This window comes from Pezoporus wallicus, unplaced genomic scaffold (genome assembly GCF_028554395.1).
Source record: "Pezoporus wallicus isolate ANWC-B61680 ecotype Strahan unplaced genomic scaffold, APGP_CSIRO_Pwel_v1 contig_8341, whole genome shotgun sequence".
Classification (NCBI taxonomy): Eukaryota; Metazoa; Chordata; class Aves; order Psittaciformes; family Psittacidae; genus Pezoporus; species Pezoporus wallicus.
In genome coordinates this window covers 2,129,871-2,156,554 of record NW_026638083.1, presented here as the reverse complement: position 1 = coordinate 2,156,554, position 26,684 = coordinate 2,129,871, and the positions used below count along the sequence as shown (strand labels likewise).

At 46.1% G+C, this 26,684-nt stretch overlaps 2 protein-coding genes across 10 annotated transcripts; both read left to right on the top strand.

Moving 5' to 3' along the window:
• Positions 1 to 164: 164 nt before the first annotated feature.
• On the top strand, positions 165 to 16,383 carry SNAPC4 (small nuclear RNA activating complex polypeptide 4). Of its 2 annotated transcripts, none has more exons than XR_008972134.1 (23): positions 165 to 360; positions 1,242 to 1,282; positions 2,484 to 2,657; positions 3,165 to 3,290; positions 4,138 to 4,216; positions 4,748 to 4,829; positions 5,268 to 5,372; positions 5,601 to 5,673; positions 5,917 to 6,081; positions 6,288 to 6,435; positions 7,371 to 7,477; positions 7,751 to 7,845; positions 8,376 to 8,470; positions 9,074 to 9,159; positions 9,382 to 9,771; positions 10,759 to 10,848; positions 11,062 to 11,302; positions 11,395 to 11,465; positions 11,770 to 11,865; positions 12,116 to 12,143; positions 12,786 to 14,887; positions 15,532 to 15,730; positions 16,181 to 16,383. XR_008972134.1 is itself a non-coding variant. In XM_057409092.1 (23 exons), exons 1-22 carry the CDS (start codon positions 189 to 191, stop codon positions 15,649 to 15,651), a joined length of 4,686 nt encoding a protein of 1,561 aa, XP_057265075.1. In that variant the 5' UTR covers positions 165 to 188; the 3' UTR covers positions 15,652 to 15,662; positions 16,181 to 16,383. The 2 variants fall into 2 exon arrangements, 1 of the variants encoding a protein (XP_057265075.1); XM_057409092.1 differs by having other exon boundaries at positions 15,532 to 15,662.
• Positions 16,384 to 16,403: 20 nt separating this feature from the next.
• Positions 16,404 to 26,560, top strand: CARD9 (caspase recruitment domain family member 9). 8 transcript variants are annotated; one of them, XM_057409118.1, is made up of 14 exons: positions 16,404 to 18,285; positions 18,436 to 18,579; positions 19,360 to 19,583; positions 19,873 to 20,010; positions 20,416 to 20,741; positions 21,124 to 21,303; positions 21,494 to 21,646; positions 22,070 to 22,195; positions 22,320 to 22,511; positions 23,034 to 23,075; positions 23,351 to 23,396; positions 24,757 to 24,827; positions 25,558 to 25,640; positions 26,441 to 26,544. In XM_057409118.1, the coding sequence occupies exons 3-14, from the start codon at positions 19,400 to 19,402 to the stop codon at positions 26,535 to 26,537; spliced, it is 1,638 nt and encodes a 545-aa protein (XP_057265101.1). In that variant the 5' UTR covers positions 16,404 to 18,285; positions 18,436 to 18,579; positions 19,360 to 19,399; the 3' UTR covers positions 26,538 to 26,544. The 8 variants fall into 8 exon arrangements, 6 of the variants coding, with proteins under 6 accessions (XP_057265101.1, XP_057265099.1, XP_057265102.1 ...); XR_008972136.1 differs by having other exon boundaries at positions 16,404 to 18,579; positions 24,757 to 24,867; positions 26,441 to 26,560; XM_057409116.1 differs by having other exon boundaries at positions 16,404 to 18,579; positions 26,441 to 26,560.
• The last annotated feature ends 124 nt before the right edge of the window (positions 26,561 to 26,684 follow it).

The window sequence follows — 26,684 nt, the reverse complement described above, 5'->3', positions numbered from 1 at the left end:
TCACTGCGGGCCCGGGGCGGGGAGCGGGGACCCGGGGCTGCCCTCTCCCGTCCACGTGCCACCATCCCCGCCCCTCCGCGGCATCGGCGGTGCGCTCCATTGGCTGCGCGGTATCACGTGCGGACGGGCTCAGCTGACCGCGGTGAGTGGCGGTGATTGCGGGCCAGGCCCGAGGCCGCAGAGCCGCCATGTCCCGCGGGCCGGGCGCGGCCGGGCCCCGCAGCAGCCCCGCGGCCGGGGCCCTGGACCTGAACGCGGAGCGGGAGAAGATCCGGCGGGAGATCGAGCAGCTGGAGCGGAGCCTGGAGCCCGGCGGGGCCGCCAGCGGCGCGGACGTGTCTGACTGCAGCTCCGGCACGGGTACGGCGCGGCGCGGGCTCGGCCCTCTCCTGCCTCCCCTGCTCCGGCTCCTGAGGTGCGGCGCTGGCCGGTGACTGCGCCGTTCCTGCCCGGTGTGGGCGGACTCGAGGCGTCTCCTTAGTGCTGCCCTTAGCAGGAGGAGCTTTTTGTACCGGCGCAGCCCCGGTCAGGCTAGCGGGGAGCGCTGAGCACCCATCCAACCGCTGGTGGAGGTTTCCAGTCAGGGCGGGTGGTAAGGAGCTGACTCATGAAACGCAGCCCACCAAATACTGTCCGTAGTTAAACCGCAGCTGTTTTTATGCTGTCAGGGTGGCAGTGCAGGCACTGCTGTGTGAGCAGCTCTTGTTTCACACCCTGCCTGTGCCTCCCCGAGTTAATTTTTCAAAGAGGAGGTAGTGATAGAGTTGGGGTTTTGGTACCTCCGGTTGTCACAGTCTCTTCATCCACCCGTATTTGAATTGACCCCATCATGCAAGTCTGAATACTGTATGTCAGAAGCCTGTAGCCACACTGAATGCAAACCCAGATGTTCCTGAAGAGGGTGGAAGGGCTGTCAGGTGCTTTATGGGTTCTGTTGGGTTGGAATGTTCACTTGACTGCATACTGTAGAGCCTGCAATGTGCCATGAAGTGTAGCACCAAAATGCAACTTGATTGTAGCGATCAGGAGCTGCTTTTTTCCTACTTAAAAAAAAAAAAATATATATATATATATATATTTTGTTATATATTGACAATATTGCCAGTAGCCAAAAACTCCAGTGGTCTTGACTGAGATACAATGTGTTATTGTATGTGCTTTGATTGAAAAGGTTTGGGTTTGAAGCTTTCCTCTTGTACTCCCACTGCAGTCAGTGTTTCTGTATTTTTGTTGTCTAACAGATGATGATGAAGATGATGACTCAGATTCTCATCCTGAAATGGTAACTGCTTTCTCTTTACATGTATCTCTCCATCTGTCTACTGAAGGGAGCTCTGTGCTGGGGAAATCCAGGCAGCTGGCTTGAATGGAGCTCAGGAAGGATTATTAATAGACATGGAGGTTTAGTTATTCCTGCCCAGGACTTTGTAATTCACATGAAAGAGATCTGTTCATATGTAAACACATGAGGGGATCAGGGGCCTCACTGCTCTAGTTCTTGCTGATCTCTGTCACTGGAAACACAGTGGCTTCTGGGGAGGTCACAGAAAGAAATCATCAGTTTGTGATCAAGCCGTCTTTTACTGCTTTGTACCTGAGGTATGCTGTGCTTGTACAATAAATCAAGCAAAGGATGAATTGCTTCAGTAGAAACACAGATGAACTGGAAATGTGAAGGGTTGAGCAGATTTAGCAGCTGGGAGAGCTCCAGTGTAAAGTACTCCTGGTTTGCAGGAGGTCTGTATCTGGTTCGGATAGCAGCTGAACTAATGAACAGGGCAAACGGGCACTGGGCTGGGCTGGAACCCGCTCCTGGGAGAGTTCAGTTCAAACTGCCAGGGAGAGACAAGCAGTTATGTGCCTCCAGTTCTTTTTAAATCAGTTTTGTAAGGTAATAGGAGCATTGAGTGATTCAAAGAACTTGCCAGCAAAGCTGAAGTTGACAAGCAGCACTGGGAGACACGGGGGATCTCTCCTCCTAATGTGTCTCATTCAAGCATCAAACAGACTGTGATTATATTGTTGCTTAGCATATGTATTCATTACGTTTCCAGTAAATGTCATACATATTAATTAGGTTTCTGAGAATTGCTTTACATAGATCCACGGCCGCTTCTGCATGCGCACAATAACGTGGCAGTGGTCTTTGGGACCCCTGGTGGTCCTTTCTTCATCATCTTGGTCTTCATCGCTTCGTCCTCTGGCTGAACTTTAGGTTTGGAAGGTCCCATTGTCCTGTCAGCAACCAGTCATCTAGTTCTGGCTCGTTATTGTGAAACCCAATACCCAAGATACTTTCTCATTGCTATTTGTTACTAAAGACCTGTGACCTTTAATTCTATGTGCAAAACTCAACTGAATTTAATTATTTACAAAGGATTGTTCTTATTTCATGAGTTACAGAAATAATTATGTTACATACCTGCTTTTCAAGCAAGCATTTTTCTCCCTTTCCTTCCCTTAAATGCCTCAATTACTCCAAGGAAATGGAAAGAGAAGATGACAGTAGTGATGATGATGATGATGGTGATGATATGGAAAGCAGTTTGCCACAGGATCCAGAAACCTGTCTGCAGATGAACCATGTATACCAGGAAGTCATCCAGGAAAAGATTGAGGAAGTTGAGCTTCTCCTTGCACAAAACAAAGAGCAGCAGGTGAGTGGAACAGGAGTAAAATGTTCATTCCTGTGCTGTTTTGGGTTGCCATCTTGCCTTGACATCAAGCCCAGTAAAACTTTCCAGGGCATTCCTAGACCACCATATGTACCAGTGGAATTGACTGCACCAGTTGCAGTCTCTTGTGCTCAGGTGGCTTGGCCAAGAACCAGGTTCTTGTTCTTCGTGGCACTTCAAACGGGTGTCGCTGGCCTTCAAATGGCTTTTCTGACTGATGTTTCCATGCTCTCTTATCACCAAAAATGCATCACTTGGGTATTTTATATTTTAGCTTCTTGTAGCAAGTTAGTGTTTTTCTTAATCAGTTGCAGTGCACTGTACAACCTTAGGAAGCTCCAAATGCCATATTTAACACATACACTGGTTTACAGCCTGGTGTAAATTGAGTTTGGACCCTGCCTGGGGTGTTTGTGGTGACTTAGCCACTGCTCTCTGAAATTAGGAATTTGAAGGAGACAGTGATACTGTTTAATTCTTGTATTGCAGAAGGAGATCATGTGTGAGCTTGGAGGTCCAAAAATAGCAAAGGCAGGAGATGGCAGAAATCTACCAGCAAATATATTTTTGGGTCATTTTATGAAGCCGTACTTTAAGGATAAAACAACAGGAATTGTAAGTAAACATCACTAGATTACATACTGATATGGCTTTCAATGGTAGATATAAATTGTAACTGTTAAAACTGCGTTACCTTTTACTTGCGTAACTGAATGTCACTACTGGCTTTGAAATGTTGTTTTTTCCTCATTTGTCCTTTACTCTCTATTGGAAATACTTGTTCAGCCCATGTCTGTGATGTCTGAAAGCAGGTTCTGAGAAGAGACATTCCAGCCATGGGCACTTGACCATTCTTATTTTCAACTTAACTGTGATTGATTGTTTTCATCTCCACAGTCCAATTCCATGCTGCTGCTTAAAGTACTGTTGAAATTTCATTGTCTTTGAAACTGAGTTTTCTGTGGCAAATGTCACTACTTTTTTTCCATGTGTTTTTAAAGTGTTGTTAGCAAAAGGGGATCTTGACTTTTAGTTGTAGCTGAGATGTCAACTGTCACTGTTCTTCTATTAACCCAACAGTCAAGCATTGCCTGGTAATTCATCTGTTAAATCCTACCCAAGTTGGTAGCACATCTGAAGTACGTACAAACATGTAATACATGTTCAAAACGCTTCTTCAGTGGTCAGCTAACACAAGCAGGCCTGGCTCTGAGCTATGTGCTGTGTAAGCACAGACAAATTTATTTCTTTCATGTATCTGTTTGGTTTCTTAGGTCTTCTGGTGCATCTGAGCTAGTGTCAGTGAAAGTAACTTTGCAGTTTGAATGTGACAGTTTGCACAGGTTTGAGTTTCTTACCAGTCTCTTTTGTAACAATTCATGCTAAGTTCTAAGAAGGAAAGGCAATTTTAATGTGTATCTGACTCTTCCAGTATATATATAACCCTTGTAATCTTCATTAGGGCCCTCCTGCCAATGAGGATGCCAAGGAAAAGGCAGCTCAGGGCATAAAATCCTTTGAACAACTGATTTCAGCAAAATGTAAGTAACTCCATGTGCTGTTCACTGTTCCTTAAGAGCTATAACAAATGTATATGTTCATATTGTTAGTCCCCCACATTTGCAGTTAAATGTTCTGATGTTTCATACTTGACTCACAAAAAAGGCAGTTAAAAGTAAAATGGGATGTTCCAGAAATTGTTCCAGGGAACGATTAACAGCTCCCTTCCTTCATTTGCATTTGTTCTGATGCAATAACCCCGTGAGCTCTCCAAAGCCAGATGAGATCATGCAAGGGCACTGCTCAGATTAGAGCAGTTCCAGGGACACTTGCAGCCCTAAAGGGTTCCAAACACTTCATTGCTGATCTTTATTGAACTCTATGGAACTGAAACTGAGCTAGAGACTGTGCCTTGCCTGTGTCAGGCGTGATATTAGTGATTTAGATAGGGAGCTCTTATTGGAGACCTGGGGGATGCTTTAGCTGGGGTATTGAATGCAGTGGATCTCTTTTTTTTCTTGGCAGTGGCTTTGCACTGATGTCTGAATGCTCAATTATGTTCTCTGGTTTAGGGAAGAGCAGGGAGAAGACATTACTGCAGAAATCAGTAGTCAGTGACCGCTTGCAGCGCCTGCTCCAGCCCAAGTTACTGAAGTAAGTACTGTGCAAAAATCTTTCTCTTGATGAGAACATTATATATGAAGGAAAGACAGGATATATGTGGGGTCTGCACCTTCCCTCAGCATGTCCTGTGAGCACCAGTGATGCACAGTGAGTTGTAATGGTGTGCCCAGCTGGAGATCTCTGTGCTGGTACAGTCTTTGTTGCTGTTGCAGCAACCATTGGTTCTCTCTGTAAATACCAAAATGATTAATCTGAGACCTGTTCTGGGTCAGTGATTTGGATTGAAGGGGCAAAAATAGAATAATGAGTGTGCTGTGTGGGAAAAACTAGAACAAGAATAGTTTGTGTAGTGTGGAAATAAACTTGCATGATACTGATGGAGAAAGCAGCATTGCCCTGTGTCTTCTGATGCCATTGTTTTATTCCCATCCAGTCATAATAAGTAATGATCAAAATGTCTTTGAACAGGATGAGTTATTGGAATCAGAAACTGGAGAAAGTCAAGACTGAAATGGAGAAACAGATCTTGGAGAAGCAAATCAAAGAAGTGGAGCGAGAAATAGAGGCAATTAAGTGAGAAATGTTTTTATGTTTTTGGTGAAAATGAAAGTCTGTTCTTGGGAGTTTTCCTCTTGACATTCCCACCTTTCTCGAGCACTTCCAGAGGTGACATTTGCAGAAATCTTCCTTCGCATTGGCTTGCAAAGAATGAAGTGCTGTTCAGGCTCTGCAGAGCTCTCATCCCCACAGTTCTTTACTAAGAATCGTGTTCTTTCTTTCTCTTTGTACCTTCTGCTTTAGCCAACTCCCAGAAAGCGACTTGTTAGGAAACAGATTCGATGAGCATGACTGGGAGAAAATCTCAAACATCCATGTAAGTTGAGAGACCAAGTTTTGTTACCTTTGATACATGTGTCCCTTCCCTTGGCAATTACCTGACCTGGTCTCGTTTGCTTGCTCCATGATCTCAACTTGTTAATTTGATGTTTTAGTTCTGCAAAACTTAACAATAAACTATAACTGGAATGCAAAATAGATTCCTTGCATCTGTGTTCCTGTCTGCCTGGGTGTTTCAGTCCCAGCTATGAGACAAAACAGATTCTTCTCTTTCTTTTAGTTTGATGGACAACGTGGTCCGGAAGAACTGAGGAAGTTTTGGCAAAACTGGGAGCATCCAAGCATCAACAAAAAGGAATGGACTGAGGAGGAAATCGAGAGGCTAAAGAAGATAGCTGCTCAACATGGTTATCTGGACTGGCAGGCTATAGCCCAGGAGTTGGGGGTAAGGTTCTGAGCTCAAACAGGAGGTGACAAGTCAGTTAATTCTGACTGGACTGTGCCTCATTAACGGTGTTAATTCACTGTTAATTCTTTTCTTAGAAATTACCAAGAGCAGTACTAAAAAGGTCTGATACTTCAACCTTTCCCTTTTGCTTTTTGTCCTCATAAATAACCAGTTACCTGCATATCTCTCTTCCTTCTATTAAGACGAACAGGACACCTTTCCAGTGCTTGCAGAAGTATCAAGTCTATAATAAAGATCTGAAAAGAAAAGAGTGGACCAAAGGTGAAGATCAGATGCTTTTAGAGCTTGTTCAAGAAATGAGAGTAGGAAGTCACATCCCATATAAGAAAAGTAAGTGACCTACAAGTGAAAGTGCTTTCCATTCACGTCTTGATGTTTCTGCACACTGGAGCACCCAGCCTGCTCTGATTCAAGGAACTAATGAAGTTTTATTTCCTATGAATGTTTCCATTTCCAGGATAGTCATAGTTCTGCATTTTCACCTTAACATTCTGGGCAGAGCAAGGCACAACAGTGCTGTGACTCACCTGGAACTACAGATGTACACACTTATAAACCTCCCCACTGGGGAGATGAATGAAAGGGGATGGTTGAGTTTTCCCTCTTCCTCCTTGGTGGGAACAGTGGTATGTGCTTTTCCTGTGCCAGCGTGGAAGTTTCATTATATCAGCAAGAATTTATTATCTCTTGGAACCTTTATCCGTCTTTGAAATTTGGTTGAAACTGACAGAGTTATTCACTCCGATTGTGTCAGTTTTGATTTTATATCTGATGATAGCAAAATCATCAGAGTTCTTCCCTAGAAAGCATTCATTTGTGCCCAGCTGTTTTGGCAGTTTTCAGTGCTGTGCTGTGCCCAGAAGCTATTCTAGGGGGTCAGTACTGCTGCTCCTCTTCCTCAGCAGCGTGAGAGGCTGTGTGACAAGTGAGGAATACAGTTGAGAATAGTAACCAAGTCTCTGGGGTCCTAAATCCAAGCCTGTGAGTAACACCTGGTGTCTTGAACCTGTCAGATACATATTGGAGCCAAAACTTACTAGTTCTGTGTTGTTTCAAGATGGATTGTTGGGTTGTCATGTATCTAGTGTGGATAATGCCATTACAAATAGTGTGTATGCCATGCTCTTTTGATTCTTGTTGTGAACACTGTTTAAGTATTTAAGCTGAGACTTTATGTCAACTCAGTGTTTGGAAATATCACAGTTGTAAGTTAATGAAGAAACATTGTTTGCATCAGACTTTAAAACACACCTTTGCATTTCTAGTTGCTTATTACATGGAAGGAAGAGATTCTGCTCAGCTGATTTACCGCTGGACAAAGAGCGTGGACCCCAGTTTGAAGAAGGGACCCTGGACACCAGAGGAAGATGCTGTAAGCTCTGTTCTCTGATGCCTAGGGCAATTGGGAGGGTTAGACTGCTGAGGTGTTGCATGGCTGTTTACACGTGAGCTTTAAGAGAGGCACAAAGGAATCTAAAACAGACCGAGGTGCACCGTTCACAAGTCAAGAAGGCTTAGAAGTTCCTAAACATGTCTATTCAGAGTTCTATAACACAGTAGAAACAAACACAACTGCTTCTGTCTCATGCCTATTAGGGTTATTGCTGATAAGAATTTCAACTCTTGCTATGTCTGATTGACACAGATGCTGTTGGCTGCAGTTAAGAAGTATGGAGAGCGTGACTGGTACAAAATTCGGACAGAAGTGCCAGGGAGGAGTGATGCTCAGTGCAGAGACCGGTACGTTCCATGTGGTAACTGAGCTTTCAAGTTTATTGTTGCCTGTGCTGTGCAACTCCGTCTGTGGAGTTGCCTGTGGGTTAGCAGAAGTTGGAAAGGATGTTGCTCAAAATAAGCAAAGGGGTCATTAAACGTGAATGAGTGCATGTGGGGAGGGAAGGTTGTCATCTGTGTCGTCTGTGGATCTGTGACAATGGTCTACTCAGTGACTGTAACAGAACACAAACAGTGAGCTGCTGAGCAATTGTCAGCCTTGGACCCAGCTTCAGGAGCCTCAGAGTACAGTATGGCCTAATTCCAGTGACCCGATTTACAGCTGCCTGTTGTCATTCTTAATCATGTGGCCTGATATTTTTGGGAACAAAAGAGATTGTAGCTGTGCTATATTAAGGGAGTACGGATGGACCCCTTAACAAAAGGAAAGATCTGACTAGGAATGCTGGTTTTGTTCAGCCTTGGAGTATGCAGTGATGATCAGAACTGTACAAGCAGGACTGAATGTTACTTACTTTAGTGTTTTCATTTTGGAGGTACTTAAAAGCATTGCACTGTGATGTAAAGAAGGGCAAGTGGAGTTTGAAGGAAGAGGAGCAGCTAATTGAACTGGTTCAAAAGCATGGACTGGGTAAGTGTTTCTGTGGCTTAATCTTCAGAAGTTGCGAGAAGTAAGTATTACTAAGGAATTTTCTTCTCTTATTTTAAGCCCTGCAGTTGATAGTAGCAGGCTCTACATCGTACTGATGATTGCAGCCTCCCTTATATTGTGTGCTCTGTTCCTGGAAATTCAGTTGTTGAGAGATTGTGTAGTACAGTTGTATAGGTGTGTTAGCCAGGTGTCAGAGCTTTGAGTAGGGCGAGTTCCCCTCTAAACAGCCTGTGAAAGAGTTGTCTTATTTTCCCTAAGACAACTTTAATTAGCAAATAGAAGCTTTTCAACATTCAGTTTAAGCTTTCTTCTAAACACTCTTACTGCTGCAAGGGAGGGTGTAGTTCTGCTTGGGTTTTCATCATTGCTTCATTTTCTACTAGTTTCTAACTTGAGCTGAATGTATAGTAGTACAAAGTCTGAAGAACACAACTGGATATTAAGTTTTTGAGATCCATTCACATAGGAACTCTGTCTCTTATACAAGGAAACACATAATACATGTATAAAGTTCTGCACTGAAAAGGCCTGTTGTTCAGTTTTCTGCACTAATAGGTGTGCTCTGCTCTGCATCTTTTTTAGGTCACTGGAGTAAAATAGCTTCCGAGTTGCCACATCGTACTGGCTCCCAGTGCCTGAGCAAGTGGAAGCTCATGATTGGGTCTAAGGTATTGTGCAAATTCCTGCTGTGACACAGCCCCATCTCTTTAATTAAGCTTCTCTAAACTTGCACTGGATTTAGTTAATCTTAGCAGAAGTAAAGCAGAGCTGTCCATTTGGAAGCTACTGATAGGATACTGCCCTGTGAAACTTTTGAACTTGCTTTTAACTTTAACAAGTGAAGGGTGGACACTGGCTAAAATTTGTCTGTCCTTTTTCTCACTGAGAAGAAAAGATCCAGACCAACAAAGCGCCGGCATGTGGAAGAGAGTTCCAGCTCTTCCGAGACCAGCAGTGAAGACATAGAACTGGACTTGTCAGACAGTTCAGAGGAGGAGACGACGACAGCCAAGGAGGAGTGCGCATTGCCCGACATTGATTTGTGGGTACCAACACAGACAAATACACAGGAGTCAAACAAAGGAACCTATCAAACTCCATCCCTTTTCTTTCCTGCGAGTACAAAGCCCAGTAGCAGTGAAGTTCCAAGTACAATGAGTGACGGAGACAAGGACAGAGTTGCCAATCAATCATCAGAGTTGAGCACCCTCCTGAGGGGCATTGCACGTCCGCATTCCACAGACATCGTTGTGAGGAATCCAGCAGAAGTAATAAGCAAGGTGAATCCTGGGATTCTCAGCCCATTCTCGATGGGATCAGAGTTTAGATCAGAAGTGACCGGGAAGTGCAGTTGCTGCAGTGAAGGACAGACGGCAAATCTTTTTCGTGCTGCTTGGCCGCTTTCTCACTGTGCCATCGGGAGGTGCTGTTGGAAACTGAGCTGTAAATTAAACAGAAATATCTGGCGCTGCCTCCTGTGCATTACCTGGGAAATTGCTGTGCTTTTTCTGCACGTGGGGTCACAGAAACAGAACTTTATTTAGGTCTTCATAAGGCAGAATGGTTCAGTGACTTGTGTGTCTCCACCCTGGTCACTAGGGTGTATTGGCTTAGGGTTTGGAAGAATTAACGTACACATCTCTCTCTGATTCTGAGCTGGTTTTCAGCCCAGGTCAGGTACTGAAACACTGCAAACTCCTGGAGCATATTTGCAGAAAGATGCTCCTTAGCAAAATATTAAGTGTCTAAATTGCTATTTAGGATCATGTAAGCAATATTGTTCTGACTTACATGCCCTAGACTATGGAGCCAGTTGCACTGATGACAAGTTTATTTACAGAAGTGGCTGTTCTGGGGTTATGGTAAGGGAGGGTTGTAAGTACTTATCTAGTGTAATCAGTCTTACAGCATTACTTTACTGGTAGAAGTTTAGGGAAGAGTCAGTGGCTTTTCCAGACTTCTTCCTGTTCTTTCCTTTGTCCTGTTAAGCTAAAAGATGCAGTGAGAATCATCCGATAAATCCTGACCCTCAGTGTGGGTTTTGTAGCTACTTCACACAAAGGTTTTTATGACATAGACATTTGGTATTGTGAAGATGCACAAGGACTAAAAGATAAAGTAAAAGTCTGCTCTTTGGTAGGCTGATTTCATTGAATAAGGTACTTTAACCAGCAGGTTTGTTGAAAACTTTTGTACCTCTGTGTATGGTCAGTGCAAGGAATTTTCTGAGATTACCTCCCTTTTATCTTGTATGTTTTCATATTAAGGCCTCCAGGTGTGGGAAGCAAGTGCTGCGGGTTACCTTGGAGAACGTGAGAAGAATACTGAGGAATAATACATGCTTCCAGAGGAAACTTGTGAGTGCCTTTTCTGTCCTGTCTGCTCCGGTGCCACGAGCATTGCCGGGTTGTACTTGCTGTGATAGAATCACACATCTTGCACTGTTGTAGTCCCAAGAGGAAAAGCTCCTAATTTTTTCCAGAACTGCCCTGTGAATGGTTTGTCCTGGGGCTGATTGTGGTAGAGCCTTCCTAACTAGAACTCTTAACTGTGTATTTCTTCATGCACAGCAATCAAAGATACTAAAACCTTCTGCTGCCATTCTAACAAAAGCATCTGCAGTTAGTACTGATGGCCAGAAGCTTCCGGGCCTGCAGGACATCACAGAGAAAACGTGTCGTCAGGAGAGAGAGCGCTTGAGAAGAATGAACCTGGACAGAAAGCTGCTGATGGCAGTGACACCCTGGGTGGGCGACGTTCTGCTGCCCTGCAGCCTGCAGACTGGGAGGATGGCTTTTCATCAGACAAAAGGTAGTGAGACCCAGCAGGGATAGTGCTCTGCTGCTTCCTGGCATCCTGCAAAGGAATGCCCAGCTGATTGCGATGTTGGGCTTCTTTTCTAGCTGACTATATTCGAGAGAAGATTAAATCGATCAATCTCACGAGCACGCCCCTGTTTGCGCTTTTCATTCAGGTGAGCTTTACTGTCTTAAGAGGATTTTCTGCTTTCAAACAGTAGCAATCTTCTGTGTTTAAATAATGGTTTATCTTGGTTTCTTAATTGAATTACTGGATTAATCTGACCTCATGCTTGCATATGATGTTTCTTAAATAAATCTGCACCCAAAATCTAATACTGTCAAGGCTTTTTTCTGTAAGTGTAAGAATGTCCCCAGAGCCTCGCACATAAAGCCTCCCCCATCCATCATGTTTTGTCTCGGGCCCTGTCAGAACGTTCTGGTTCTCAGGCAAATTTTAATGAAGTTCTCATCTTGCAGCTCTTTCAGATTGATACCAACGGCTGTATGAAGGTTATTCGTGAGAGGAGGCCGAGGCAGTTAGCGCTGCTTAGGGCTGATGCAGGGCCTCAGCAGGTATTGTGCATGGTTTCTAAGCTTTTCCCTCTCAAATCTTGACCAAAGCAGAGTTTTTTGAACTGTGGGGCCAGTAGAGCTCTTTGTGCATGTGTGTTACCAGTTTGTGTTGGTTCAGAAGCATAATAAAGTGCTGGTTCTGTGGCTGCGTGTATAGGATGTTGGCAGATGTGGGTTTGATTCATGTCTGTGCTGTTTTAATTATCTTTACATACCTCAGAAGTATAATTTAATATAATTTTTTTTGCAGGCTTCCCAAAATATGGACGCTTCCTCAGGTACCTGCCAGAACATTTATGATGTTCAAGAACGTTTCCTTAATCCATTACCCGTACATTAATGACCAATTAAACTGAAGGAGACTTTCTGGAACAAAACCACATTGCCATGCTCATTTTTCCTAGCTCTTGGATCTTTCAGTTATTGGCTAAATATGTTACCCTTTGGTAAAGACTGGAAAAGATACCGAAGGGCTGGGGGACCAGTGTTAATGGGCCACCAGGTCTGTGGACTATCACTGTTAAGCTTTTCTCCAGCACTGTACTGGAGTCAAGGTGCTGGCACTAACCACAACCCCAGTTTGTTGTTGTCACCCCAGCTGGGTGAAGTGCCCATGTAGTGCTGAGCAGTACAGTTCCTTGGGTGCAGTGTTAAGGTGCCATCCTGTCCCATCTGTGATTTCTGGGGAAAGTTACATCATTACTGAACTAGTGGTGAGCTTGCTGCTGCATCACATTTAATCTGAAGGATGTCAGGATGGGGCTTGATTACATGAAAACTATAGTGTTGTAGGATCTTTCACAAACAGGAATTCTGCTGTTTCCTGTGCAGGGTACTCGATGCTCAGTAGCTAAGGAATGGCTTTTGAAAATACTGTTCAATCTTTTTCACTGTATTGCTTTATTTCCCCTCCTTTGCAGGCAGCTCATCACAATCTTGTGTTCAGAGGAACTCCCGAAGGGGCATCCCGAGGAATGCCGTGAGGAGACCTTTTACCTCAAAAGGAAGGGAGACTTCTGCTGCTGTCTTTGAGAGCAGCACCCCAGCCACGCAGGCAGCTCTTCCAGCCCAAGTGCAAAGGCGTAAGCCTAAAACTGTCTCGGAATTGCTGAGAGAGAAGCGGCTCAGAGAGTCCCGGGCTAAGAAGGCTGTGCAGAGGACAGTGTTTGTTGCCCCACAGATGCTGGTTTCGGCACCTCTGATAATCCAGCACACGCAACAGCAAATCATTCCTTCTGCACAAGCAGGGAGCAAACCTGCAGCAGTTGGTTGTACCAACAACCAGGTACAGTGTGCACCGGCTGCACTGCCAGCATTTACTTCTGTTACAGGTTCAACTTGTACCACTGTTGTGCTTAAAAACCATTCCTCATCAGTGCCAGGAAGTGGGGAAAGCCCTGGTTCCTCACAAGGAACAGAACTACAGTCCAATAAGGAACAAAATGAACAAGCTTTGGAAGGTAGACTTGAAGCAGGGATTTTTCCAGGCGTGGATCCAGCTGCAGCAGAGAAGGCCCCAGATCAGGGAGTCTGCAATGGTCAGGTCCTAGCAGGCAGCTCAGCTTCAGTAGTGTTACAAAACCAAGCTTTTGTGCCACATCAGATCACAGTGCTGCCTGTTGGCATTGAGTCTGGCACCAACAAATTGCCTCTTTCCGCACCAGTTACCCGTGAGCTGAATAGTAGTGTGCCACAACAGAGGCCTGTCAGTCTCTTGTCGACTCTTGTAACCCCACAGACTGGTTCTCATTTGATTCCCAACAGCATACTGCCTTTCACATGGGTCATAGCCCCCCAGGCTTTGCTCCCCACTGCTGTACAAACTGTGGTGGGGGTTCCCCAAGGACTGCCAGCTGCTGCTGTGAGAAATCCATGTCAGGCAACTGTGACTTCCAGTGGCAATGTCTCTAGCTTAGGAGTGCCTCCTTTTCCAGCTGGAGCAGATGCACCTCACCCCAGCAGCACAGAGACAAAAGCCCCGAGTGCCCAGGTAGCAGAAGGAGCATCTTTGGGAAAGGCAGGCAACCATTCCCCAGTTACCTTGTCTATGACCTCTTTAAGTCCTGGAAGCACCACAGCCAGTGTTTCTCTGGCAACACCAGCATGTTCAGAGGGCTGCTCCAAGGCTTCGGACTCCCCTGCAGCTCAGACTGCTCCTCCACCCGATGCACCAGCCCTGCATGCTGTGCTGCTGCCCCAGACACAGCAACCCGCAGGCACTCAGGGAGCTGATTCCCAGCGTGTGTCGAGTCTCACTAGCTTGGGAAAGAGCCATGATTCCATTACAACAAATGGATCACCATCCAATCCAGGCATCATCACAAAAGGACTTGTGCTCCAGCCAGGAGTTCCAGCTCCTCATAACAACTCCCTAAGCAACTCTGCTGCACAAGTACTGAAAAACAGACCTATTGCCTCCAAGCCCCCAGCTGTGCAGTGTGCTGACAGTGCACCCCAGCCAGCCACTTCCAGGGCAGAAAAGACTGTTGTTGACTTGGGCCTCATTTCCCTTGAAGACGGGAGGCTGGTGAAGGAGTGGCTGAGTGGGAAACAGGGTGTCCAGGTACCATCCCTGCAGACCAGGCTGCCTTATTTGCCACCTTTTCTGTGCAATTTAAGAGCCCTTGCAAATCTGCTTCTCCAGAAAGCAGCTCTGGAAGAGCAAGCAGCATCACTTCTGCCTCCTGGCTTCAGGGGGGATGAGGGCACCGGGGTTGATTTGCACGCTGTTGGAGAACTGGTGCAGGAGAAACTTGGTGATAACCCTGCTTACCTCCTACTGAAAGCCAGATTCCTAGCAGCCTTCACACTCCCAGCTGTACTAGCAAATCTGCCTCCTCCAAAAGTGGCAACGACTCTGTCAGCCAGCAGGAAGCAATATGAAGAGAGTGACGAAGAGGAGTGGCAGAGTGAGAAGGAAGTGTCTGAGGAAGAGAGTTGTGGGAATGAATTAAGAGGAGTACAGTTGGATTGGACAGTTGGTGATGAGCCTGTAGACAGAGATGCTGATTTACTAAATCAGGTAAGAATCAGTACTTTCCCATAGTAAAAGCCAGCAGATATTTTTCTATTCTGGCTCTGACTTCTGGGTCTGGGCCATGTTCAGTGTAGTTTGAACTATGAGCAGTAGGTCCAACACTCACAGCAGTTCTTCACTGCCCAACAGCTCTACTGCCAACCTCAGTCCTGTGTCATCCTTCACCAGGCTCCCTCCCTTTCCTGCTACTAATGCTATATCCAGGTTGTCCTAATGCTTTTCAGGAAAAAATCCGTGGTAGGGGTATAATTTATGAGAGTTGAGAGTTTGTGTAGACCTGTGTTGTTTGGGATGCTCTGGCTCCAGCAGTGACAGCTAATGTATCACTTGTGGCAGGCACGAGTGGCTGTACCCAGACAGAAACTACAGCAGGAATTGCTCTAGTTTGGTAGCTGAAGCAAGAAGAAATGCCAGTGTTGGCTGTAAGTTTCACTCTGAAATCTTTGGTGTGTTTTGTGCTTGCTGACACATTGGTAATAGGATGATGTTGTCCGCATGCTTCATTTGGAAGGTAAATGGAAGATTCTGGAAATCTTGCTGAGTTCCCTAAATGAAAAGATGGCTGAAGGGGTTCTGTTGTGATGATGCTGGTTCTCGTGGTGTTGATAGTCTCTCTGCTTATGTTGCAGGGCATGGGAGCTGAAGAGAATGCTGCACAGTCTGCCTTGCACTCCTGCACTGATGCAGCTGATGCCAGTGCTCCTCAAATCAGGAGAAGCACCCGCTTCAGGAAGAGGAGGAGGATGTGAGAAGGAAATGTGTTAGTAACTACTCAGTGAACCTTGTATTTCTTGTCTGAGAGGAGAACCTGAAACACATGTGTCTGTGGTACAGTGAGACAATGAATCATGACCCTAGGAAAGGACTGAAATTAGCTTGACTTCTTACTATAGGACAGAGTTTTGTGATCACCCATTAATCACAGACTAAGGCTGATGCTTTTGGGGGAGGAAAAGCTGATGTCTGCATGATAAAATTCTGTACAGAAGTCATGAAGTTCAAGGATTTGGCAGACTTAGTCCATGCTGCTGCCTCCTGGTATTGTACCTGTACATGTATAACAGGACACCACCCGCAGGGTACAAGCGTGTGCTCTCTGAATATCTGTTGAGGCTTTTGGTGAAACAGACTGAACGCACATGAACAGGGTTTGATTCATGTGGTTATCAGATGAGACTGTTTGGGTTTGTTCTCTAAAATTGGTTTCAAATACTCCGGAAGGGCAGATTCCCTATAAAAATGCTGGGACTAATGGGAGTTGTTTGTGCTTTGTTGCAGGAGTCACTTGAACGAGGTCTGCCTTCCTACATGGCAGTAGGAGATGCTGTTTGCACTATTCACTTCTAACAATTCCAACAGCCTGACTAGATGGACCTGGGGAAAAGAGGAAAAAGGCTGGACTGGTTTTCCCATTGCCTAAAGCCTGCATCTTTGGACAAGATGCAAAGACTGAAGGAAGTCTTTCCAGCAGAGACCAATTCTGTTTCTCTTTCTCTGCTGGGGAGAAGATTGCTGGAGATCTGGGAAAACCAGCAATCCTGGTTATTTTTTCCTTGTGTCAGCCCCTATTTATGTGAATGTTTATCCATGTTCAGAATACGTTATTCACTGGGTGGGTTTTTAGTGCTGTTACAGTGGTTTTGCTCCATAGCTGACTGGCTGCATACTGCTGAATAATCAGCAGATTAATTTTGTATCAAAATGAGCCTGGAGTATTTGTTGAAATACAGATGTTTTATTTTTCTCACTTAAAAATTACTGATGTATTCTGTGTGGGGTTTTTTTTCTGGTAAATTGTGCTTTTAGTAATGTGTGTGTGAGTGTGATTGCTAATGAGAAAAATGAAGCTTGCAAGATGCATGAAAGCCAGGGAGGATGTGGAAAATGAATATGCATGTGGCTGGAACTGCAGGGTTGAATTAGGCTTGGATTCTGTCTTGATTCCTCCACAGCCTGCCCCGTACACACGTTAGCAAATCATTTCAAACCTTGTTTCTTCATTCACAAGCCAGCAATTTGTATCTTGCAGAGAGGTGTGAGGCTAGCTGAGGCGAAGCTTGTCAGATCTAGTGCTGCAGAATGTGCTGCTTCATTCCACTGCACTGCTGAGCTTCCCCAGAGCACAGGCAGGTCAGAGCACTGTGAGTTGCAACTCTTCTATGAAGGTGCTTCAGGCCAGAGGGACACTGGGTACCAGTAGTGCTGTAATTGGGTGTCAGGACATTATGGGGCAAAAGGAATGGTGTTGAAATGGCTTTCCTCTTGCAGGGTACTCTCTTTTCCATAAGCCAGTATAGGTAACGCTTCTTGCAAGAAATTCAGATGTGCAGGGGCTCTGCCATGCAGTTCTGTCTGCTGCTCACTATAGGGCTGTTACCATGAGGCACTGGTACTAAATGTGATCTGTGCTCTAAATGATTGTTCTCTTTTGCAAGTGCTGCTCAAGCGATGTCCTTGTAATCCTATTGCTCGTGGAAAAGCTTTGTATAACTAAGAAGCAGCTGGTTTTGTTCTTTTTTCAGGATTAAACTGATCTGTTACAGTAGAACAAATACTCTAGAGGCTGGATTGGTCACTTAACAGACATTCTGATTACCTTCAGCAAGGGCAGAGCTAATAGAGCTGCTGTATCTTTTTTTAGTGTGAAGCTAATTTAATGCCTAACAAGAAGCACAGGCATAAAGAATCTCTGAGCATCTCTGCCCCACTCCTAATGATAACATGGAGAAACTCTCCAGAAACTTAGAAAGCAGAACAAAGAGTAGAGTGGGAAGCTAATGGGAAAATGTGTCATGCTGCCATGGTATCAGAGTGTATGTTCTCAAGACTTCTTTAAAACAGACTGTTAGTGAGTTCTTGTTGCAGCTACCGTTCTGGGACTGTGGGAAGGCGGGGAGGCAGTCAAAGGTATGATGTTGATGCTTTAACATCATCACAATGCTGCTTGCTGTGCTGCTCCTTTAATTACTGATAGAGCCACAGCCTGTAATTTGGGAATCGTGGGTTATGTTCCTTGCTTTGCCAAGACTTGACTCTCTTTCCCTCAAAATACTGAGTTGTCATCATTATGTTTGAAGCTTAAGGACATCCAAAATTAGAGGCATCATTATAGAAATCATCCTTTTCAGCTGAACTCTAAACCAAGAGAGAATTGTTGCTGTCACCTGCTTTCCTGTATAAAGATGTTACATGATCAGCTGAAAGGCCATTTGAAGAGCCTCTTTCTTCTCTATGATTTATTTTGTCCCCTGAAGTCAGCTGATCTGTGACCTTCACTCTCTCTAGTCTTCTTGACCACAACACAACGAAACTTTCTGGACCCTTGTTGGTACTTCAGTGCTACAGATTGGAAAACAAAGCCAGAATGAACCTAAAATCACTCTGTATGTAGTGCTGCCAACTTGCAATGCCACTCCTCCCCCATCACCCATTCTGGCTTCCTCTTTTGCTGCTTTTTATGTCTTCCCCCCTCTTCCCTTTCCCCTCTCAGGGCAGAGCTGAGTAGTTTCCCCTTTTCTCTTTTCTCAAACCAGTTTTGCTCCTGGAATGATCTTTGCTCTAGCCAGAATATAGAGGGATGCTGCATCCAAGACAAGTTTTCTCAGAGACAGGACACAGATGAGTGGTGCTAGACCAGCAGAGGAAACCAGGAGGCTGTTTTGACTGCACAGTCTCAGGTTGGTCCCCGTAATGCAGAATGGTTTATATTAACAAGGGAAAAAAGTTCTATTTTACAGCTCTGAGGTAAGGATGTGGTCTTTATCAACAGGGGAATGCAGTTCGTGTAATCTGGTGGGGCTGGTGTGATGGCAGGCAGGGTATTTCTCTGTAAGTCAGTCCAGCTCACTGAAGTTAACTGACAGTGTGATGTGTAACAAGTGCGTGCTGAAGGTGTTTGGAGTCTTTCTTTGTAAAGTAAAGATTTAATATGAAGCATAGCTGAGTATCTGGAAAATCTGTGGTGAAGTCAGTCAGACTGGGCAGTGATGTCTTGGGGTCCACTGTTGAGAATCGAGAGTTCATTGGCGTTTCCTCTGTTCATGGGGCTCTCAGTGACTATCGCCAGCAGACTTGTTCCTAAGTAGTTTCACTTTCGTGTTGCACTGAGATCTAGGAGATGTTTGGGTGGTTGGAGGGAGGCATCAAGCTTTGATGACTTCTGTTTACTCAGTATTTCACACTATCTCTCCTTCACATATATATCAGAAGCACTGGCATTAGCCTCAGAGCTGTTGATGCTTCCAATCTGTGGTACCACTGTTTTTTCTGTCATGTGACTGTAGCATATCACCATGTTCTGCAGGTGATTTGCAACCAGTGAGCTATAGACCACATGGAGATGAGGTTCTGTGTCTAAAAGATGCTTTCCCATTGTCAGCCTGTTGACATACTTGGTTCTACCACCGCTGCCTCCACTGCTCCAGGAGGCTCAGAGTTTGCTTGTTTTGCTTTTCAAGGCAGGACCGCATTGCTCGCTCATACTTCTCACTCACCACCATGCTGGAAGAAGATAAGGATGAGACATGTTGGAATAACCTGGAGAACTTCCGAGTGAAGCTGATCTCTGTGATAGATCCTTCCCGCATAACACCTTATCTTCGGCAGTGCAAAGTGATCAGCCACGATGATGAGGAGCAAGTTCTTAATGACCCCAGCCTGGTCATGCGCAAGCGGAAGGCAGGTGGGTCAAGTGCAGCCTTTGGCTCCATGGATCAGCCGGGGAACATAACGTGCTCTTCTGAGAGCTGCTCTTTGCAGCTGCTGTAGCAGGACTAAGGTACAAAGGTTAGGTTTGAACTGTTCTTTACAGTTAAAATACTTTTGGTTAGTTACTGGGTAGTTGGCTTAGGACTGGCTGGAGCATTTCATCCCAGGGACTTTAATCTGCACGTGGAGAAAGTGAAGCAGTTTGTTAATTTAGAAATGGGTAAAGAGGAAAATAATAGAATATCCTGTTGCAATCATTTCAGGTGTTCTTCTGGACATTCTGCAGCGAACGGGACACAAGGGCTTTGAGGCATTTCTGGAGAGTCTTGAGCTTTATTATCCACAACTGTATAAGAAAGTAACTGGCAAGGAACCCAGCAGGGTGTTCTCTATGATTATAGGTAATGCTGTGTTCTGAAAAAACAGCTTTTCCTTGGGTGTTGTTTGCAAATTAAGAGGGGGTTCACTCCCACTTTTGCTGCTCCTCAGCCCCAGTGAGCAGAGTCAGGAGCGTTCCCTGTGTGCTTCAGAAGGGTTCTGGCAAGACTAATGTCACAGGGTGGAGAAGGGAGAAGAAGGTTCAGTTCTTCCTTCTGCCTGTTCTGGGGTGACACTGCTGTAGGAAGGTGCAGAGCAGGGGGGAGCAGTGTGGCTAATTTGATCACATGTGTCTTCAGGATTTGCATGCTTGCGTGTGGCATGTGGTGATCCCGAGCTGCAGTGGCAAGTGGGTGGGAGCCTGTGCTCTGTGTGTGTGTCTGGGGACAGACAGGACAGCAGAGGCTGACACCTGCCCCCCCAAACAGACACCGCTGGGGAATCGGGCCTGAGCCAGCTCCTCATGAACGAGATCATGAAGCTGCAGAGCACGGTGCAGGAGGAGCGGCGGAAGGCACAGGAGCTCACCCTCTGGCTGCACACCAAAGAGGACACCATCAGAGAGCTGTGGGTGAGGGACAGCCTCCTCCGCAAGCACCAAGAGCTGGCACAGAAGATGAAGGAGGAGAGGGACAGCCTGAGCAAGGAGCTGCGGAAGTGCAAGGACGAGAACTACAGCCTGGCAATGAGCTATGCCAGGCAGAGCGAGGAGAAGAGTGCTGCCCTCATGAAGAGCCGGGACCTGATCCTAGAGGTCAGTCAGCCTTTCCCCAAGCTTCCCCTTTATGTGGTCCCTGGAAGGCTGTGCTGTGAACCAGACTTGGTTCTGCCCAGGATGGTCTGGACCAGTCCAGTGTAAAGAACCATGCATCTTCTCTAGCGCATGGCATGTCTTGGTGGTTCCTAGCTCAGCCCTGTGGGCCCACGTGTTACAAGCTGTGCTCTCTCACAAAAGCAGTACAGGAATAACACACATCTATTGGCACACAAGCAGGACTCTCCAGAGCACCGAACTTCCTGAGAAAACAGAGCTGGGGAGGAGCTTGCCCCATGTTTCTCTGGGAATGGAGCTGAGAACTGCTTTTGCAGGTCAGAATTTTCTCCTCATTACTGATGAGCTCTGAACCTTCTTGCAGATAGACCACTTGAAGCACAGCCTCATGAAGGCTGAGGATGACTGCAAACTGGAGCGTAAGCACACGATGAAACTGAAGCACGCCATAGAGCAGCGTCCAAGCCATGAGGTGATGTGGGAGATCCAGCAGGAGAAGGAGTTGCTCTTGGCCAAGAATCAGGAGCTGGAGAACACTCTCCAGGTTGGTGGGGGTGGTTGAATTATGGACTCCTGAGAAGTGATTATCTGTAGCACCAGTGCATTGATGAGACTGCACTGCAGATTGTGTTGGTCATCTTGTTCTCCCAGGTGAAACAGAGCACTTGGGACTGTGGGGACAGAGTTGATATGGGGTTAGATGGTTGCTGTATCGCACTTTTTCCTTTGTCCAGGAGGTTGCCAGGGAACAGAACTTGGAGAAGAGCCTCTCCAAGGAGACTCTGGAGAATAACTGTAGCCAGATCCTAGAAGAACGCCGGGAGCTGTTGAACACCATCTACAGCCTTCGCAAGGAGCTGCGGCGAGCCGAGGTGCTCCAAGACAAAGTACGTGATGCCATGCAAATCCCTGCTGAGGGGCAGTGGGTGAGACAGGCAGGTGAAGCACCTGCAACATGGAGCAGAGGAGCTGCTCACCAGCAATCCTCACTGCTCCTGTTCTAGGGTTACAGTTTGGTAAAAGAAGGCATGGTAATATTTTAGCATGCAGTGTCTGTGGCATTAACTGTTTGCAGTCCCTGCCTCAGCCTGGAGGGCGATGGGAGCTTTAATCACGACTGACAGCTCAGGAGCATGTAAATCCATCATGTCAGCAGTCCAGCCTTCTGGTTCACCCTGCTCCAACTGGCTGAACTTTGACATGGCATGGAGGAGGTCTGGCCACAGCAATCGGTGGCACAGAGCAGGAGTGGGGAGAGTCTAGCTCAGGCCCTGCCCACAAGCAGGGTGCTCATGACCTTGTCTTAACAGTACGCAGAGGAAAAGGAGATGCTTGAACTCCAATGCACATCCCTGAAGAAGGACTCCCAGATGTACAAAAAAAGGATTGAAGCTGTCTTGAAGCAGATGGAGGAAGTGGCTTCAGAAAGAGACCAGGTGATAAAGCATCCATTCCTCTTGGAGCTGCTGCTAATCCCTGCTTTGCTGCTTGAAGCGAGCAGATAATGTAACCCTGAATGTACCCATGTGACATGCCATGACAAATTGTCCCTTACACCAGGCACTCCTGACCCGAGAACAGTTCTATGTGCAGTACTCCAAGAACCTGGTCGAGAGGGACACGTACCGCAAGCAGATCCGGGAGCTGGGCGAGCGCTGTGATGAAATGCAGCTGCAGCTCTTCCAAAAAGAGACCCAGTTACTGGCGACTGAAGCCAAGCTGAAAAGGCTGCAGCTGGAGCTACCTGCACCGGTATGCCTGGGGGGTTGTCACCTGTATGATGGGGTGGGAAGGGGAGGGTGGGGACAGAGTGTGGCTACTTGGAGCTCTTTGCCCCTGACCAGTTCAGATTCAGCTGGGTGGGTAACCATTTCCACACAAATGTTGAGTTTAGAATAAAGACATGATAGCTCCTATTACCTCCTGCATGGGTAAGCTGGACTCATGCAAGCTGAGGCTTTCTGTGTTAGGAGCATGTCCAAAGATAATGAGTGACCACCAAAGAGTGAAGTCTATTTAGAAACTGACTGTGTATGAGCCGTCTGGATGAATTTGGGAACAGGGTGTAAGGTGTAAGGTTTCTGGAACTAAAAGAGAGATGCAGGGGGTTTAATTAGTGAGGTAGCTTGTGTTCTGTCTCCATGTGATCAGACAGGAGTGTAGGAGGGAGGAAGTTCACACTTCTCTGTTTTCTGGAGCTTCTGATCTGTATATTCTCTTACTGCCACTTCCTTGCTTATAAGGAATGATTAATTTACACTGGTTTTATTGCAGACCTCTGACCTGGATGATACCTCCTCCAGAGATTCCCAGGAAGTGAGTACAGTGCCTTGTTTACCTTTTACTTCTGGGATGGTTCTGGAGGCCAAAAGTATCAATAAGGCCAAAGGAATGAGATTTATTCGTGGAGGATAAATCCATGAGTAGATCTGTGACTTCTCGCTCAGTGTGCTGTGTTGCTGACAGTAAGATGCACTGGTGAAAGGTCAGTTTTACGTGTGTCCTGTTTCTTACATTCCTCCATCTGTTCCTAGCTACAGTGTGAGATAGAAAAAGGGGTAGTTCTTATGCTCTTGCTTTCTGTCCCACAGCTTACTCTTCACGGTCACCTAGATGAAGACACACAACCAACTAAAAGTAAGGCTTTTTCTGGGGAAACATAGAGTAGGATTCTTGAGAGGGTGGTCCTGTGTTTCAGAGGGTCAGGAAAAAACATTCCTGGGTTTTATTTTTAGTGAGGAGTAGGTAATCTGACTGGGGACTTGGTTTGTGAGGGATGCTTCTCATTGGGGTGTGTTTGGCACTCTGAGTAAGACCTCCGTGAGATGGCTCAGAATAGGTGCTCACAAATCAAGGCATCCTGCTGTACCACCACCCTTCTCACCTATCAAAAGGAGAACACTGAGAACGGTAAATGTTTGTAAAGCTCTTTTGAGAGAAAAAGCTCCACAGCCTGTCTTTTTATTACATGGTCTCTAAAACAGTCTTTGCTACAGCTGAACGACCTGGGAAAAGCAGTATCATTAGACAGACCATCCTAGCACCTCCAGTCTTTCTTTTTGAAGTAACCTGCCTATTGCAATTGTCCAGGAAAATCACCTGGTGCCTTTGAGAAATAGCTCCTGCGTGCCTTCCCTCCCCCAGTCCTCTTGCGGTTGTGGCAGAGCTGAGAACAGAACAAACCTCCTTCCGCTTCTGCTGGACCATGTGGCATTCTCCAGGAATTTTTCCCTCCCCTCTTCCCTTTTGTGTTGCCGGCTATTTTCACAAAAGCAGAACCATGTAGTTAATGCTGTCACTGGCTCTGTTTCTGTGGCATCCCCGGTGGAAATGATTCAGCAGTGTGGAAAGGAGTTAATAGGCTCCTCTAAGAACTTGAAAATCTCTTTCAAAACATGTTGAGCAAGGAAGGAAACTGGCACAGTAAAAGCAGCTTTCTGTTTTGCTCTCCCGGGAGACCTAAATGATCCTTTCATTCATTGAGATGGGAGATTTTTTGCAAAAGCCAAATAACAGATCCAGAAAGCCTTTTACTGTTCTGTCTCACTCGGTTCAAAATCATGTATCAGGATACCTGATCATTCCATCAGGCTAGGATCTGGTCTGATGTGGAGTGCCTTGATACACACAACTGAGTTCTTGGGGAACAGGGACAAGTTATGGTTAAAATAATGATGAACATGGTTCTTGTGGTGATGTCTAATACGATTATTTCTTGGTGATGCTAAGCAGAGGTGCTGCTTTGCAAAGGTTCATTTTGCTCCTGCATACACAGAAACCAGAAAGCTGTTGTCCCTTTCTGAACCTGGTGGGGAACTCCATCATCCTGAGCAAGACTGAGGGTTCAAGTGAAATGAGAAGTGTCTGAATCCTGACGTTTTGCAGCTTGGTTTCAGTTCTGCTGTTACAGCATTACAGCTGTTTGATGAACTGGTGGAGGGAGAAGTTGCTTCATAATGGCAACTGTGACTAAACCTGTGATTTTTCCATCCCTTAGAAGGTTGCCCTGAAGGACAAACCCAGCAATTTAGCACTCAAGAGAGCAGCCTGCCTCCAAAGTCACCAAGTGTAAGAGAACCTTTGTGGGCTCTTCTTTACTACAACTGGGGTTTGTGATCTTTACTGTTCTTGTTAATGATGCATTTACCAGGTTTGACAAGCAGAAACTGCTTTCCCAAAGCCTGAGCACTTTGTGCAAAATTCACCCTCCAGAAAGGTGAGCTCTGAACAGCAGAACACTTATGGTGGTTATTTCTCCATCTGTGTCTAGAAATGCCTGATAACTTTCTGGCCTTCACCTCTGGGTGTGGATGTTTTCCAGTTTAATTGCCCACAGTATTACTGTTGGTACAGGAAACAGAATCCCAGACTTACAAATGGGAGAGAATAAAGACAGTGAAACAGAGCTATTGCCAGCCAGCACACACAGTAGTGGACAGCCCAGAAATGAACAGGCTGTACTTCGTTCTGCAGGACCAAGCAGAGGCAGGAAGCTGTGTGCAGTGGACTGCCCTCCTGGAGGAGGGGTTTGGTAGTGAACAGCTCTTCTTGGTCATCTGACAGCAAAGGTTCCCATTTTTTTTCTCCTTCATTAAATGTAAAATGATTAATTGCACAAACAAGTGGTAGAGCAGAAATGACCAGGCTCCTTTGGGTGGGCTGCAGCCCTTCACCCTGCAAGGACCAGCAGCAGCACCTCAGCCTTGGGACCTTTGTGGACCAGGTTTGCACTGCCTGGTGCTGACACTGACCTGATCTTCAGGGGGCTTCAGTTCATCTTTGTTTGGATTTTTTCCAGCTCAAGGAGTGTGTTTTAGCCAATGAGGAACTGGCAGAAAAGGAGCGGAGGAGGATGAAGGACTGCTTTGAGCGTTACCAAAGGTCTGGACTTCACTAAGCAGGACTAACTTAGCCATGCTCGTGTGACTTAGTGGATCAGCTTGTTGTATGTGTTTTTTTTCTGTCCATCCCCTGTCCTCAAGCTTGATACATGGAGGTGTAAATTCATCACAGATCCTGTCTTTAGAGGCTCAGGCTTTTAGCCGAACTGTTTGAGACTCGTTTTAGTACCACAGGTAGCCAAGGTAGCAGTGATCGTGTTTGCTCCAGACCATGCAGATGGTTCCACAGCAGGGAATGGAGGGTGTTCCAAAGAACTGCAAGTTTAATAATGTTGATAGATTCCTCCCATGCGAGTGAAGGTCTGACATTCACTGTCTGACAAACTGCTGACAGTCAGGACCAAGCTCCATGACAGTGAATGGGGGCAGATTTCCATCCTCCATCCTGTTCAGATGCTCTTGTTTGAAGGCTTGTTCTCCTAATGCTTGATGTCCTCACTGATCACTGCTGTTCTGGAGCATGGGAGCAATGAAAACCTTGTCAAACAGGGACCTTAGTGCTAGTTTTAGCTAGAGGTGTGCTCCTAATGACTGTTGACAACAGTATTTTTATTAAAGGAAGGGCTTTGCATAGGACATCAGCCCTACCCCACACTTCAAGAAGAATGTCTCCATGATTTTGACCCGTTCTGTCTCTTTGCCACCAGTCAGAGCTGTGGGTTGTGAGAGCAAACCCTGGCGTTCAGCCAGCCCTGGGTGTGCTGGCCCAGCCTGAGCTCCGAGTGCGCTCAGATGCCGCTCGTTTGCACAAAACCTCTTCTAAACCTGAACCTCTTTCAGAAAGAGAGCGCTGCGAAGGGCACCCAAGGGCCGGCACCACGAGGCCGACTGGGAGAACACCACCGGCAGCGACAACACCGACACCGAGGGCTCCTGAGCGTGGAGGCGACCGGCGCGGGGTCTGTGTGCCCATGGACTCACTGCTTTTAACCCCGATAAAGGAACATCTGTGGAACGTTAATGTCTGTAACAGTGGGGTTTAGGGCTGAGGTCCCCTTGTCCGTTTCCCACCCTGGAGCCGCTG

Excerpts from the sequence above, each read along its gene's own strand:
- SNAPC4 (XM_057409092.1), top strand. The coding sequence starts at position 189 with ATGTCCCGCGGGCCGGGCGCGGCCGGGCCCCGCAGCAGCCCCGCGGCC. Across the intron at positions 2,658-3,164 it reads CACAAAACAAAGAGCAGCAG|AAGGAGATCATGTGTGAGCT; the intron begins GTGAGTGGAACA and ends CTTGTATTGCAG. Across the intron at positions 12,144-12,785 it reads AAATATGGACGCTTCCTCAG|GCAGCTCATCACAATCTTGT; the intron begins GTACCTGCCAGA and ends CCTCCTTTGCAG.
- CARD9 (XM_057409116.1), top strand. The coding sequence starts at position 19,400 with ATGCTGGAAGAAGATAAGGATGAGACATGTTGGAATAACCTGGAGAAC. Across the intron at positions 21,304-21,493 it reads AGCTGGAGAACACTCTCCAG|GAGGTTGCCAGGGAACAGAA; the intron begins GTTGGTGGGGGT and ends TCCTTTGTCCAG. Across the intron at positions 25,641-26,440 it reads TGCTTTGAGCGTTACCAAAG|AAAGAGAGCGCTGCGAAGGG; the intron begins GTCTGGACTTCA and ends AACCTCTTTCAG.